At 41.6% G+C, this 14,701-nt stretch overlaps 1 protein-coding gene across 1 annotated transcript; it reads right to left on the bottom strand.

Moving 5' to 3' along the window:
- Positions 1-8,759: 8,759 nt before the first annotated feature.
- LOC121942825 (protein MB21D2-like) lies at positions 8,760-13,746 on the bottom strand. Its single transcript, XM_042486092.1, is given in 3 exon segments — positions 8,760-9,445; positions 9,447-10,099; positions 13,419-13,746. Coding segments are annotated over 3 exon segments (1,527 nt in total). The 5' UTR covers positions 13,681-13,746; the 3' UTR covers positions 8,760-8,833.
- Between the last annotated feature and the right edge of the window lie 955 nt (positions 13,747-14,701).

Here is a 14,701-nt window from a genome sequence, read left to right as displayed (position 1 = left end):
GAATCACTGAAATAAATCAAATTTAAAAGATGATTTATTTTTAAAGGGCCAGCAAATCTGGCCCCTGACAGGCCGCCAGGAGGCCCCCCAAACATTTTCCTACTGACGGTAAAAAATAAAGTGATTCATGTGGTTTTTGTGCTTTGAGTATAAATAAGGTGGCAGAGTGCATAAAACAGCGTCAAATTACATTTAAATCACCCCAAAAAATTAAAGAAAAAACCCACCAAAAATCTGAAAAGAAAATCGCAAAAAAAAATTAAAGAAAAAGAAAATCAACAAAAGTTTTAACAATCACCCAAAGTTTAAAAGTTTAAAGAATAAAAAATAAGAAAATTCCAAAACATTTTCAAAGAAAACACCAAAAATGTCAAAAATCAGAAAAATTTTAAAGGAAAAAAATACACAAATTTAACAATCCAATTCCGTCCTGTTTCTTTGAAGAAAACATGTCGTCCAAACCAGCGAGCCCAGCGGAGGTCTGCACTCGACCCCTGATGTCCTCAAATCCTTCGTGCGCTCCTGACAGCTCATGACCTTTCCCGAACCTTTGACAGGCCGCACGACTTTAAAAACACAACATTCTGCTGCCAAAAAATTACAAGTGTATGTTTCTGATCTATAAGTGAAATAAATGCTGCCATCTGTGTTATATAAGCGGCCGGTTGCCGAGGTCGACCCTCACAGGTGTTTTCTGTTATTTTTTGATGACTCAGCAGAGTTGGTCGTCCGTCAGAGACCTGAAGACAGAGAGCTGTCCGTCTCCGTCTGTGACTGCAGGATCCAGAAGAGATCAGTCCTCCCACATCACAAATCTGTCCAAACATGAGACAAAAATGAACGTTAAATTCAAGAAAGAGACACATTCACAGCAGCAGGTTTTCTTTTGGATAAGAAATGACTGACCTTCAAAATAAAAGCTGTGGCAGGAAGTACATTTACCCAGGTACATTTTTGTTACATCAGAGTGAGTCCGCCAGGAGACACGGTCCAGGTGAGTCCTCAGTGTTTGACGAGGAGGAGGATGAGGACAAGGAGGAGGAGACGCTTGTTGTGACGTCCAGAGAAGCAGCACACAGAGAAACTGCTTTGCATAGGGGACACTTACCCCATACATGCTGAAAGGATTTTAGGACAAGGATCGTAGGACATTTGAATTTTAGGACATTTCAAGGATTTGGGGACATTTCTTAGATTTTAGGACATTTCTCAGATTTTATGATATTTGCGGGATTTTAAGATGTTTATGATTTTGGGAAATGTCTATAAGATTTTATATTTCTGGGATTAAAAGACATTTCCTGGATTTCAGGACATCAGGGTCTTATCCAGGACCTCTGTCAGGGGGGTTGAACAACAAGCTCTATTCTGATGCTTTTTTATGTCTCTGACACCTTATGGGGACTTAAAGGACAAAAACTAATCAGAGTCCATCACTTTAGTTTACCGTACATTAGGAAATGTTTCAGGGGCCCTATCAGGGGCCAGATTTGGCCCGGGGGCCGTAAATTGAGCATCAGTGTCGCAGCATGTCGCCATGGCAGCATATGCTGTTATATTTGGAGGCTGATGGATGGTTTGAGGTTGGCACGGCGACATTTCTGATGACAACGAAGAAGAGAGCAGGAGCAGGTGGAGAGGACAGGTGCTGAGACAACAGGAAGCCGAGGGACACCACAAAGGAAGAGAGGAGAGACAGGGGAGGAAACGAGGAGAGGAGGTGCTGAGACAACAGGAAGCCGAGGGACACCACAAAGGAAGAGAGGAGAGACAGGGGAGGAAACGAGGAGAGGAGGCAATAAAAAAGAGGAGAGAAATCGAGGGGAGGAGGTGCTGAGACAACAGGAAGCCGAGGGACAGCACAAAGGAAGAGAGGAGAGACAGGGGAGGGAAACGAGGAGAGGAGGTGCTGAGACAACAGGAAGCCAAGGAAGAGAGGAGAGGAGGACACAAAACAGGAGAGAAGAAAAGGATCGGGAAAAAAGGAGAGAAAACAAGGAACGAATACAAGGAGAGGAAATAAGGAGAGAAAAACAAGGAGAGGAGAGGAAATAAGGAGAGAAAACAAGGAGAGGAGACAATGAGAGCAGTGGCTGAGACAACAGGAGGCAGAGGAAGACAGGAGAGGAAGAAATAAAACAGAAGAGAAGAAGAGGAGAGGAAATAAGGACAGAAAACAAGGAGAGAAGGAAAGACGGAGAGAAGATAAGGAGAGGTGAGGAAAATAGAAGGAAAGAAGGAAAGGAGAGAAAATAAGGAGAGAAGGAAACAAGAAGAGAAGATAAGAAGAGGAGAGGGAAGGAGGAGAGGAAAGGAAGTCAAGGAAGAGAGAGAGGAGGACACAAAACAGGAGAGAAGAAAAATAGAGGAAAGGAAATGAGAGAAACAAGGGGAGAAGACAAGGAGAGGAAACAAAGAGTGGGAACGAGGAGATGAGAGGTGCTGAGACAACACGAAACTCAAGTAGGAGAGGAAAGGAGGACACAAAACAGGAGAGAAGAAATGAAGAGGAGAGGAAATAGGCAGAGAAGAAAACAAGGAGAGGAGGTGAGGAGAAAGGAGGTGCTGAGGACCTAAGGACACTGAGGTAGAGAGGAGAGGGAGGAAACAAATGAGGAGGGAAAACCAGGAGAAGGAAACAAGGAGAAATGTACTTTCTACAGTGCTGCCTCCTGGTGGCCATTAGAGGAACTGCTGCAATATTTCAGACCTGTTCAGGATTTTTGACTGCTGTGGGAAAGACACACAAACCAGCTTTTTCCCTGTTTAAGGTTTTTTGGAGAAGTTTGTCCTTGTTTTGTGTGATGTGAAGTCCTCTGAGACAAACTATAAATTAAACTGAGTTTGAACGCAGAGGAGCAGCCGGAGCCTTCGCTGCACAGGCGAGCTCTTTCTCTTCTCTGATGAAGAGCAGAGCCGATGCACTCACACTGGAGTCATCCTCGTGCCACAGAGGGAGCTTGAGAAGATGTAATTCTGACATTAATGTTTCATATATTCCACTGTCGGCACACTGCAGCACCGCCACGTTTCTATGATCCGAACCCCGGCCTCCGAGTGAAGTCCTGGTGTCTGATTTCTGTTTCTGTTATGCAAGATCTGCCATATGCACACATCTTTACTTTGTGTGCACACGATAAGTTTTTTGTTTGATTTTTCATGTGACCACAAGTTTTGACCTTTATGAACAAGAAAATAAGCGAAAATTTGGACTCCAGATGCTAACTTTTTTGCTCGATTATAATTAATGCACAAGTTACCACCTGAATGCACAAGACAACAAAATAATACATTTCACCAAGAAATGTCCAAAAATCCTGGAAATGTCCTAAATTCCTTAATGTACTATAATCCTAGACATGCCCGAAAATCCTATAAATATCCAAAATTCCTTAAAATGTGCCAAAAGATGAGAAATGTTCTAAAACCCTAGAAACATCCTAAAATCCTAGAAATGTCCTAAGATCTGAGAAAACATTATCAAAGCCTAGAAATGTGCGAAATACCTAGAAATGTTGATATCCAAGAAACATACTAAAATCCTAAAAATTTCCCAAAATCCTCAAAATGTCCTAAAATCCTTGAAATGCCTGGAAATCCTTGAAATGTCCTAATTTTTTGAGAAACCTCCTTAAGATGAAGAAACACCCCAATGTCAAAGAAATGTGTTAAAATCAGAGAATGTCCTAAAACCTAAAAAACATCCTAAATTTTTGGGAAACCTCCTAAAAACTCAGAAATGTACTAAAAACCTAGAAACATCTTAAAATCCTCTAAATATCGTATGATCATAGAAACATTGTAAAATCTTGAAAACGTCATAAAATCCTATAAATATCCTATGATCCTATAAAACATCGTAAAATACTAAAAAAAAACATCATAAAATCCTATAAACATCGTAAGATCTCCTAGAAACGTCCTAAAATCCTATAAAACATGCATGGAGCTGCTGCAGCTGGTGTCTGTCCTCTACATAAAATCTCAGCGGAGTTCCCCACAGTTCAATTCTGGGGCCTCTTTTTTTTCAATTTAGACTCACAATAGGTCAAATCCTGCAGGGTAAGACGTCTGATCTGTGATTTACAGATGAAAGACTACTTTGATTCATTCTTTGTTACTGACTGAGGTAATTTGGGTCAATAAGTCGCTGTATTTCTTTAGTTAAACAAGAAAAGATGTGCAATAACTCAGAGGACAGAGCGAGACACGTCTGGTTAAAAGACTTTATGATGACTCTACTGTACAGTGAATTTTCGTGGAGAACCTTCATAGACGGAGGAGGAGCTGCCATCTGAAGGGTTAACCCATCCAAGTCAACGTTGCATAAAGAAATCCATCATCAGAACGAAGCGGAGCAGCAAGAGACGGAGAAAAAAAATCTAAACTCACAGTCCAAAGGCTCTGAACACAGACGGGAGTAAGGTCAAAGGTCATGGAGCTCAGAAGAACTACACACTGATTACATTTCCACCGAGCAGGAGTGTGTGTGGCACTTTGATGCTGTGTGTGTGTGTGTGTGTGTGTGTGTGTGTGTGTGTGTGTGAGTAATTCAGAGAAAGGTTAAGTGTTTGTGTTGTCATTAAAACCAACGGAGTGTTTTTTTTTGTCATAATGCTACATGGTGTGTGGGGGTGTGTGTGTGTGTGTGTGTGTGTGTTTTCACTAATTGCACTTGAGGATGAGGATATGGAGATCACATTACCGGTCAGATGTCTGCAGGGTTTTTGGCATTTTTCCTGGAAATGTTTGGACGGTCAATTAAACAAAGGAAACAAAAAAAAAAACCGCAGCGACTCGCCTTCAATTCAACCAGCTCGGATACGACTACAACTCCCATGATGCCTAGAGACAAGCCACAAGAAGCCATAACTGTTGGACCCCGAAAATATGTTGACTCTCGTGTTAAAATAATAGTACTTTTAGAGTTGATCAGCCGAAATCTGATCACGTTTCAGCGTTTTAGAAAAAACAATTAAGTTTCAGTTTATTTTGCTTTAACATCCCGACACTCATTAACCCTTCGAAACCTGAGAGAATTCGTTTGGAGAGAAGACACTGAGCAACATAACAAAACATGCCCCCAAAATTAGCAAGAAAAGAAAGAAAATGACCTGAAATAAGAAAATAATAATAATAATAATAATAAAATTTTAAAAAAAGAGTTTAAAAAAATCAACAACAAAAAACAAACAGATGACTTAAAATTATGATACAGAATATTATAAATGTTATGCACTTTTTCCAGGTCATTTCCCTTTTTTTTAAAGCTAATTTTCAGGCATTTTTCTTGAATTTTTATTAATTTTTTGCTCATTTTTGGTCCTTTTTCGTTTGCCCTCTCCCCGTGTTTTTGAAAAAAATCAATGAACTGTTAGACTCAGTTTTAGTGTCCTCCTCTGGCGGGACAGCAGGGACCTGAAGCAGCCCCAGAAAGACAAAACTGTAAAACCTCCAACAGACTAAAGTAAAACCGCACCGGAGCTGGTTGTTGAGACGCAGAGTCGAAACAGAAACACAAACAAAGCAGCTGAAGAGAAACGTGACAAACAGACGCAGTGAAGCTGAGAGAAACGTGCGACCGGATCCGATCGAAACAAACAAAGTGACATAAAGAGGTGGAGAGAAGACGGCGCCGGCGACACGACGGCCGGAGGAATATTCGGTGACACTGACTGACGGCGGTCTGACGAGTACACGGTGACACTGCGAGAACCCGACAGCGCTCCTGCTGTTCCACCTCCTTCACACAGTCTGCAGCTTTCAGGTGAGCTCAGCACGCTGCGCTCCGATTGGACGGCTATTTTTAGACGTTGCAGACAACAAACATTTTCAGAGCTGTGTTTTTTTTCTCCCAAAAATGATTTCTCTCTCCTCCTTCACATGAAACGTTTCCTTTCATTTGCAGCCTGGATGGACATCAGACTTAATGTGCTGCATTCAGACACCTTTCACAGGTTTTTAAACCTTGTTTTCTTGCCAAAAACACGAAAAGCCAACGAGGAACTGCAAGAAATGAGCAGAAAGTGACTGAAAGAAACCCCAAAATGAATTTAAATTAAAAAGAGGAGAGAAAATTTTTTAGTAAATTGCCTCAAAAAGGGATAAATGTCCAGAAGCAATATTAATGATTATTAAAATTATAATTTCAAAATATATCACAGAATAAAATAACTATATATATATATATATATATATATATATATATATATATATATATATATTTTTAAATGAAACAGGTTTTCATTAAAAATCAACAAAAATAACACCATTTATCAGAGCCAACACTTTTTAAGGAAATTTTTTTTACTTTTTTTTAAAGAAAACATTTTGGCCATACTTAAAAAAAGAGATAATTTTTAAAGAAAACAATTAGATGTTATTTCTCTTTAAACTTCTTTTTGTGTTTTCTAAAGAAATAATTCTGACCTTTCCTTGTCTTTAAAAATGTTAAGTGATTTTCATAAAAAAAAGGCATTTTGTGATTTTTAAAGAAAAAAATATTGGGGTTTTTTTTTTCTCCTTTTTTTACTATTATTTAAAAAAACGCCCATATTTTTTTACTATTATTTAAAAAACGCCCATTTTCTTTTCTTTAAAAATTTCTGACGATACTGAATGGAAAACCTTTGGACTTTTTTTTTCCTTTAAAATTTTTTTGTTGATTCTGCTGAGTCAGAAACTGTAAAAACAGAATCAGAATTGATTTTTCAGATTTCCGACGGTCCTTCAACACATCGTGTTATTATACAGGTTTGTGAAACAAAATTCCACAACTTTCTCTTTAAACTTTCAGGGTATATTTAGTTTTCCAAAACTTTTCCAGGCTTAGAAATTTTGCAAATTCCAGGCATTTTTGTCCGTTTGTCGTAACAGCGCTCTCATTTTGGCGTCGAGCGTCAGATTGGATCTACGAATACACCCCGGAGCTCTGAAATCATTTTGTGTGAAGTTGAAAGTTTGACTCTGTTGAAGTATTACTGCAGTATCACAGTGTACTCTGTGGTGTTTTTATGTAAAACGTGCAGTAACAACCGTCCCTCAGCAGTGTCACCTGTCCACTAATATGATACATCAGTCCACAATCAGGACGAACACGACGTCCACCATCGACAGGAGGAGTGGTGATTTTTTTACATTCTGTGCAAAATTAGACGAAAAGTAGTCCACATCATCTTCATCATCATCATCATCATCATCATCATCATCATCATCTTCATCATCAGTCTGTGCATCTCTGTCTACACACCAGTGTTCAGTCTCTATTTACAGTTAGTTTCTAAGACGTTAGTACCTTCGTCCCCCAGCAGGACCGAGACATTCCTCAGAGGGACAAAATCCACCTTCAGAAGGCGCCGCCGTCTTCACTCCTGAGTTTGACACGTCTGTATGCGCCGTTTGGCATCGCGGACTCCTGAACGCGTTTACAATCGTATAAAGTTGAGTCTTTTTGTTCAACAATCGCGCCGCTGTTCGATGCAGCTGCACGTGTTCAGCGTTCACACAAAATCTCACCATGAACTTCTTAATTTTAAAGACCATACATTCTCTGCAACGACCATCGAATCGCCTCACTGGTTCTTTTAAATTACTAAATTATAGCTTTTTAAATATGTATAATTAAAAAAAAAATAGCAAATTCAGATCAGAATTAAAACTGTAGATTTAAAGGCGATTTAGGGACTGTTTGTTATTTATGAGAGGGCAGAGGGTGGTGCAAAAATGGAGAGGCATATCAAATAGTTTTCTAAGTACTGGGGAGGGACCTTTTTTGGCATTTAGGGAGGGAAATACGACTTTAAATGGCTGTATTTTGTATAGATTTTTCTGCTGATTTTTTTTACATTTTGGCCTTTTCTTGTGATTTTTAAAGAAAAAAATGGCCTATTTTTTATTTTCTTGAAAAATCCTGGTGGTTAGTTATTTCTTTAAAAAAATTTTTTTGAGATTTTTCAAAAACAAAAAACTGCAAAAAATTTTTTGATGATTTTTAAGAATGTTTTTAAAACTTCTTTGTTCAATTGTGGAGGTAAAATATTGGTGTTTTTTTTTTTGCTAATTTCCAAGGGAAAATTTCTGATGTTTTTTTTTCTTGAACAAAACTTGACATGAAACTTTGACAGTTTTCTTTCTTCAAACATCATCAAAAATGAAACTATTCATCACATCCGGAAACTGTAAAAACAGAAATTATTATTGGATTTTCAAATTTCAGACCGTCCCGTGTTATTCTACAGGTTTGTGAAACAAAATTTCATTACTTTCTCAAAACTTTAAGGGCATATTTAATTTCCCAGAACTTTTCTGAAAATTGCTATTTGCAAATTTCATGACTTTTCCAGGTTTTTCATGACCGTACGAATCGTGTGATAAACTGGCTTTAACTGGATTAATTAAATATGCTGCGAACAAGCTTCTGCAATGTTTTCAGGAGTTGCTTTTTTACGTCTCATTTCCAGGATCCCTGATAATTTAACTACTGTAACATCTGAAGAGCGACTCCCTCTGAAGGTGGATTTTGGCCTCGTCCTTTCGGCTTAAAAACAACCCGCTGCTATTCAGCGGTCTATTTAAAAGGCATTCAGCAGGTAAAAAACACAGGGCACACAGTGAAAGAGGAGGGAAGAGGGGAAGGGGAATAGAAAAATAAAAATTAAAAAAATTAAAAAATTGTGGCAGACACAACTAGACGATCACCTCACTTCACTCTGTGGCAGAGAAACATAAAAAAATGTAAAAAATAAAGTTTCAGAGGAGGCGGGGGCACCAGGCGAGGAGAAGGAAGGCAGAGAGAGAGAGAGGAGGAGGAGGTCTGGGACAACGTCTCTCCGTCTCAGAAGAACTTGTCGTCGATGCGGAAGTGCGGCCGCGTGACGTCGTCCGGGTTGATGAAGACCGAGATGGACTTCCCCGGATTCTCCGTGACCAGCTGCTGGAGCTTCTTGGCCAGCCGGTCGTCCGGCTGGTTCTCGCCGCCGGCGTCGGACTGCGGCGACGGCAGGTTGTTGGCGCTGCCTCGCCACTGCAGTTCCACCGTCAGCCTGTTGGCGGCCTTGGCGTGCTCGATGGTGGTGCGGAGGTGCTCGGCCGGGTCGGAGCGCACCGAGGAGAGTTTGCGGGCGTGCAGCATGGCGGTCTCGTCAGACAGGTGCTCCAGCATGTTGCACTGGGGGATGAAGTAATTGGGACACATCTTGTTGACGAGGCAGTGCTGCAGGTCGTCGATCAGGCCCAGCAGGAAGTGGGCGGAGAAGTCGTCCTGGCCCAGGTAGTTGGGGGGAAGGCGGTCGCAGGCCCACAGCATGATGCTGCGCAGGTGGTAGGGGCTGATGGCTTTGGGGCGCGACAGCAGCTTGATGATGATGGCCTTGCAGGCCTGGTACGCCTGCATCAGGCTGGACGAGATGCACTTCTTCAGCTGCACCTCGCTGCGGGCGAACGACAGCCCGCCACTCGTTCTCCTTGCGGCCTTTGTAGGAGCAGGCGGGGACGAGGTAGAAACCGCTGATCACCTCCTCCTCGGTGATCTTCCCGTCCCAGAAGTGGTTCTCCATCAGCCAGCTCTGAGCCACCGCCGGCCAGCCTTTGAAGGACACCACGGGGACAATGTCGTACAGCATGCGGCTGCTCCCGACGCCCAGGATGACGGAGATGATGGTGCCGTTCCTCTCCACTTTCTCCACCCTCGGCATCCCCCTCTGCGGCTTCTTCTGCACCTCGAGCAGCACCAGTGAGATGGACTGGTAAAACCAGTCGGCCACCAGCGTTGGGGAGAAGAAGTAGTTAGTGGTGCCGTTGATGTGGTCCACGATGGTGCAGCAGTCCTTCCACTTGTTGATGGTCCCTTCGTCAAAGAGGCGCAGGCTGAGCCAGGAGTGGCCCAGTGCCGAGTGTCTCATGTCCAGGGTCACCGGCTGGTTGCGGTCGTGGAGTTTGAGCGCCGGGACCAGCAGGGTGAAGTCCATGTCGTAGTCTGTGCCGCGAGCGTAGACGCTCAGCTCGTCCAGGTCCATGTCCACCACGCCCTCACGAACGCCTCCCGACAGCAGGAGGTACTCGTTGGCCACCGGGAGCTTCTGGTCCAACTTCTGTACCATTCCTGAGAGACAGAGGACAAAAGACAGGACAGGTTAAAAGAAAGTCCCAATGTTGTCTTATCATCTCATTGTGTTTAGGCTGCCTAAAAAAAATAATTTCTTTTGGGATCATCTAACACAGTCAACCTTTGTACTGCCAGTCAAATCTGGCCCTTGAGAGGGTGCCACGTGGCCCCCCGACCATTTTCCATTCAAAGTAAAAAATAAAGTGAAAAACCAAGAAATATCCCAAAATCTTAGAAACATCCAAGTATCTAGAAATGTTCTAAAATTCTAGAAACATCACAAAATCTTAGAAATACAGTAAAATCTTATTAACATCCTAAATTCCTAGAAACATCTTAAAAAGTCTGATTAAAGCTGAAACTAACACAAAGTCGTCTGTAGAGTCTAAAGAAGTAACTTTCACCTCTGCAGATGTGTCTGTTTCAGACACTTTGGTGCTGTGAGGAGAAGCTGCGCTCTGTTTGTCTGTCTCACTGCGCTGCTGTCAGACCATCAGCTGTTTGAGCCACCATGATGAAATGCTGTGGCTGTCAAACACTCAGCTGTTCTACAGTCAAAGTCCTTCACTGCATTTGGTTCTGCGCGGCGCTATTCTTATGATCATTGGCTGTTTGTGTTGTTAAACACAATAAATTGTTGTTGGATTTTCAAATTTCTGATAGTCTATTAAAACACTGTGTGTTATTTTACAGATCTGTGAAATAAAATTCCATGACTTTTCCAAAACTTTCTGGGTATATAAAGTTTTTCAACAACAGGCCAGGAAATTGCTATTTGCAAATTTTGCAAATTAGCAAACTTTTCCAGGTTTTTCATGACCTGACGGAAAGAATGATACAAAGAGAGACTTGAACATTTTAAAGAAAAAAGTTTGCCATTATTTTAGTCCTTTTTTTGTTTATGATGCCCTGCACATGGACGCATTTTAGTCTTAACCAAAAGAAGTAATCGGGTCTGGTTCCCAGCTCTAACGGAGAGTGACACACGCATCAAAAGATGTGAAGCTGTGCGACGCCACCAGTGTGCATTTCCCTTCAGGGTCAGTTTTCGGGTCAGTCTGGACCGCATCAGACAGGACAGGTTATTGTGTTCACCCTCCACAGTTGGACCGGATCGGTCTGGACTGGTTTTCCGCTCTGCTGAGTGAAAAGACACACACACACACACTTCCTGGCTGATAACTGCATTCCTGTGCCACAGTGGACGGACAGTTTGTGTGGCGGTTCCTCAGAGACAGCCTGGACTGAAAGATCTGCGACAGGAAACTCGTTTTTGTTTGTTTCATGTTTGAAATGTTTATTTTAAAGTGACGCACCAATGAACATCGATATAAAATACAAAATGTAAAAAGTCCCTTGGCAGTTAAAGAATAGTTATATCATGACAGAAAGAAAAACAAAAAAAGGAAAAAAGACAAAAACATTAAGAAAGAAAAATCTCTGAGTTTGTGTTTCTCGGTGATCTGACCTTTAGCAGTACAATAATCCAGTACCCAGACACATTAAAGGAGCCATAAACAGGCCCGCGCCGGACTCGAGTCACAACCCATTAGCTTCACATTCCTGCTCATTTTCTCCAAATTATCCATGTTTTTACCCTGATTTTCCTTCCTGCAGGCAGCCATCAGTTTGACTTCAGCGTATAAATAACAAATCTACAGAATGCAGTTTTACAGATTTAGTTTCTGCTCGAGGAAGACAAACTCAAGATCTGAATTACAGAGCTGCTGCACAGCAGCGAGTCGGGCATTTTTACCAGCAAGCAGCAGATGAATCTGAAGAAAATGAACAACTCTGCATTACAATGTGGATTCAGCATCACATGAGGCTCAAACTCACAACCTCAGACACCAAAGACAAGTCAGTATCCAAGCGAGCTGCACGAGAGAAACCAGAGACGCTTCACGCTGCCTGAGCCGACCAGCAGGGGGCAGGATATCAGCTGTCTGTGCATGGAAGAGCAGATTTCAAACTGCTGCCAAAAATTCACTCATCAAGACTAAACTCTCCAGACTTCATCTAGACGGCAGAGAGATGTTGCTCATTTGTTTTTACAAAATTTGATTTGCTCAATAAGTGAAAAACTGATATTTAAAGACGCCATTTTTCCCACAAACTGCAGTACGTTTACATGAGGGCAGATTTTAAAATGCTGCCAAAAAATTCAGTTTTTGTGATAAAATTCTGAAATCTTACACATTTAATCTATGATGACAAAACTATTTTGTATTTTTTTTAACAAACTTTGAGGATTTATTTAGTGAGAACTTGCAAGTGTATGTTTACAGCAACATTTACAGCCAAACTTTGTGATGCGCTGTAGGCTCAGCGTTTGATAAATCAAATATCTGTGTGGACGGTTTGAGTCGGCGGTCTGAAGACGACCCGCAGCAAGTTTGGTGTCAACTGATCAAAAAATGTGGAGAAAGGTTTCATTAGTTCTGCAGTTTTTGAATAAAAACAGCGTGATGGATTTCACAGTTTGTACCACAGTGAAGCGAACTCAAGTTTCTTCACACACATACGAATGATTTGTTTTGAATTTTCAAGCTTTTGAAAAGTAGACGGTCGCTGTAGCGCCACCAGCAGGACTGTTGGCTTGTGTTTGCAGCTGAGGATATTTGGCATGAGGCTGGACCAGTGTGTAACTGGTTAATCGATCGATGATTAATCGGTTATTAAGAATTTAATCTAACGTGAAAATTAATTTATCAATCAATAGGCTAAAAATGCTTTAAAAAATATTCAATATGTTGTTATTAGTTCATACTGAGGATAACATGCGATTGTATAGTTTGAAATAAGCAAAGTTTTATGTTCTTTTTTCTTTAAATCACGATTAATCGATCGTAATTTTTTCCAACTAATCGATTAAGAAAAGTGCATGCTGTTTGAAGTCTAGTGTGAGGACACTTCTCTGAGACATGTGGACCCAGCGGCCGGACCAGCTGGGTCCACATGTCTCCATGCTGGTGCTGCTGAGCCCTGCACGCGCTGCTGCTGTGTGCACGCGCAGCTGCTCACCTGAGCCGGTACAGGTGCAGCAGCGTCGGCGCAAAAACAGCCTCCTCCCGGGATTAAATATGCAGCATTTAAAGTCACACACACCGAAAACACGAGCGGAATAAGCCCTCAGATACACCACCCTGTGTGTGTTTATGAGTGTGTGTTTTAATGTGTGTGTGTGTGTGTGTGTGTGTGTGTGTGTGTGTGTGTGTGTGTGTAAGCAGGTGGAGTCCTCAGTCTCTCCACCGGGGACAAAAGCACAGCCGCGGGCGGCCCGCTCGGTGTGTCCCCGGCGGTGTGGTGAGCTCACCCAGCATGGAGAAGATGAAGTCCTTGGCCGTGTGGATCTCCAGAGCCCGCTGGTCGTCGTACTCCCGCTGGTCGTGCTTGCTGAACTCCTGGATGAGCCGGTTCAGGTCCTCCATGCGGGCCGCCGACCTGAAGTCCAGCTCGGGCCCGACGCCTCCTCCTCCGCCGCCGCCGCCGTGCGGGAGCCTCCCGGCGGCCATGGTGGGGCTGTTCCCGAGGCTGCCCGCCGAGCCAGCCCGACTGGAGAGAGCAGGGGCCGCCATCTTTCCTCCAGCTTCACTACAGCTGAGACTCTGCTGCCGAGCCGAGCCGAACTGAGCCGAGGAGAGCCGAACACAACCACCGGAAACTAACCCCGACGCTTCCGCTGCAGGAAGACTTCACAATAAACGGGTGGGTGTGGAGAAAAAAAACCCCAAAATAAATAAAAATAAAATAATTTTAGTTTAGTTTAGTTTTTTTTTTAATTTTTTTTATTTTTTTTTACTGTGTGTCAGGATTACTGCAGGATTTTTTAAGCGTTGTACAATATCTGATTTTATATAATAACAATAAACATAATAAATGTGATCTTTTTGTCATTATTATTATTATTATTATTATTATTATTATTATTATTATTATATATCTTGAAAATGTTTGCCGATTTTTAACAACAACAACAACAATATTTTCATTATATTTTATATTTTCATAAAACGTCTTTTTGCTTGCTTGCGTGTGTGTGTGTGTGTGTGTGTGTGTGTGTGTGTGTGTGTGTGTGTTTTTTTTTTTTTGTGGTCACATTTTTTGGATATCTTTTCCTTTCTTTTTTGTGGCGATTTGCAAAGAAAAAAAAATCAAATTTAGAGCAATTTTTTTATTCTAGTATAAATTCATTTAACCATTTAATTGAGAAAAAAGTAAGAGAATACTGCGGAAATCTACCTGTTTGTGGGTGCATCAAAAATGATTAATGTTGTTATTACACTGAATGTGTTTTTTAGGGCAGATATATAGTTTTGTGCAAATTGTGTCATAAGAGACAAGGGAATAAAAAAGATATTAAACTATGATGTTTAGCAGCTAGAGAGTCACAAATAAAGATATTTAAAAAAGAAAAACAAAAATCAGTTAAACAAAATGTATGATTCAGGCTGAGAGCTTTAATACCATGATTATCTGCTTTCTTATAATTTCTTAAAATATAGTTTATATATCACCAGCTGACGTTTAGAAACATTTTGTAAATTTTAATTGTGAACGCTCTCTGCGCCTGCGTACTACGACCGGCAGAGGACGCGC

This window comes from Plectropomus leopardus, chromosome 5 (assembly GCF_008729295.1).
Source record: "Plectropomus leopardus isolate mb chromosome 5, YSFRI_Pleo_2.0, whole genome shotgun sequence".
NCBI classification, from domain to species: Eukaryota; Metazoa; Chordata; class Actinopteri; order Perciformes; family Serranidae; genus Plectropomus; species Plectropomus leopardus.
This window is presented reverse-complemented; position numbering and strand designations above follow the sequence as displayed.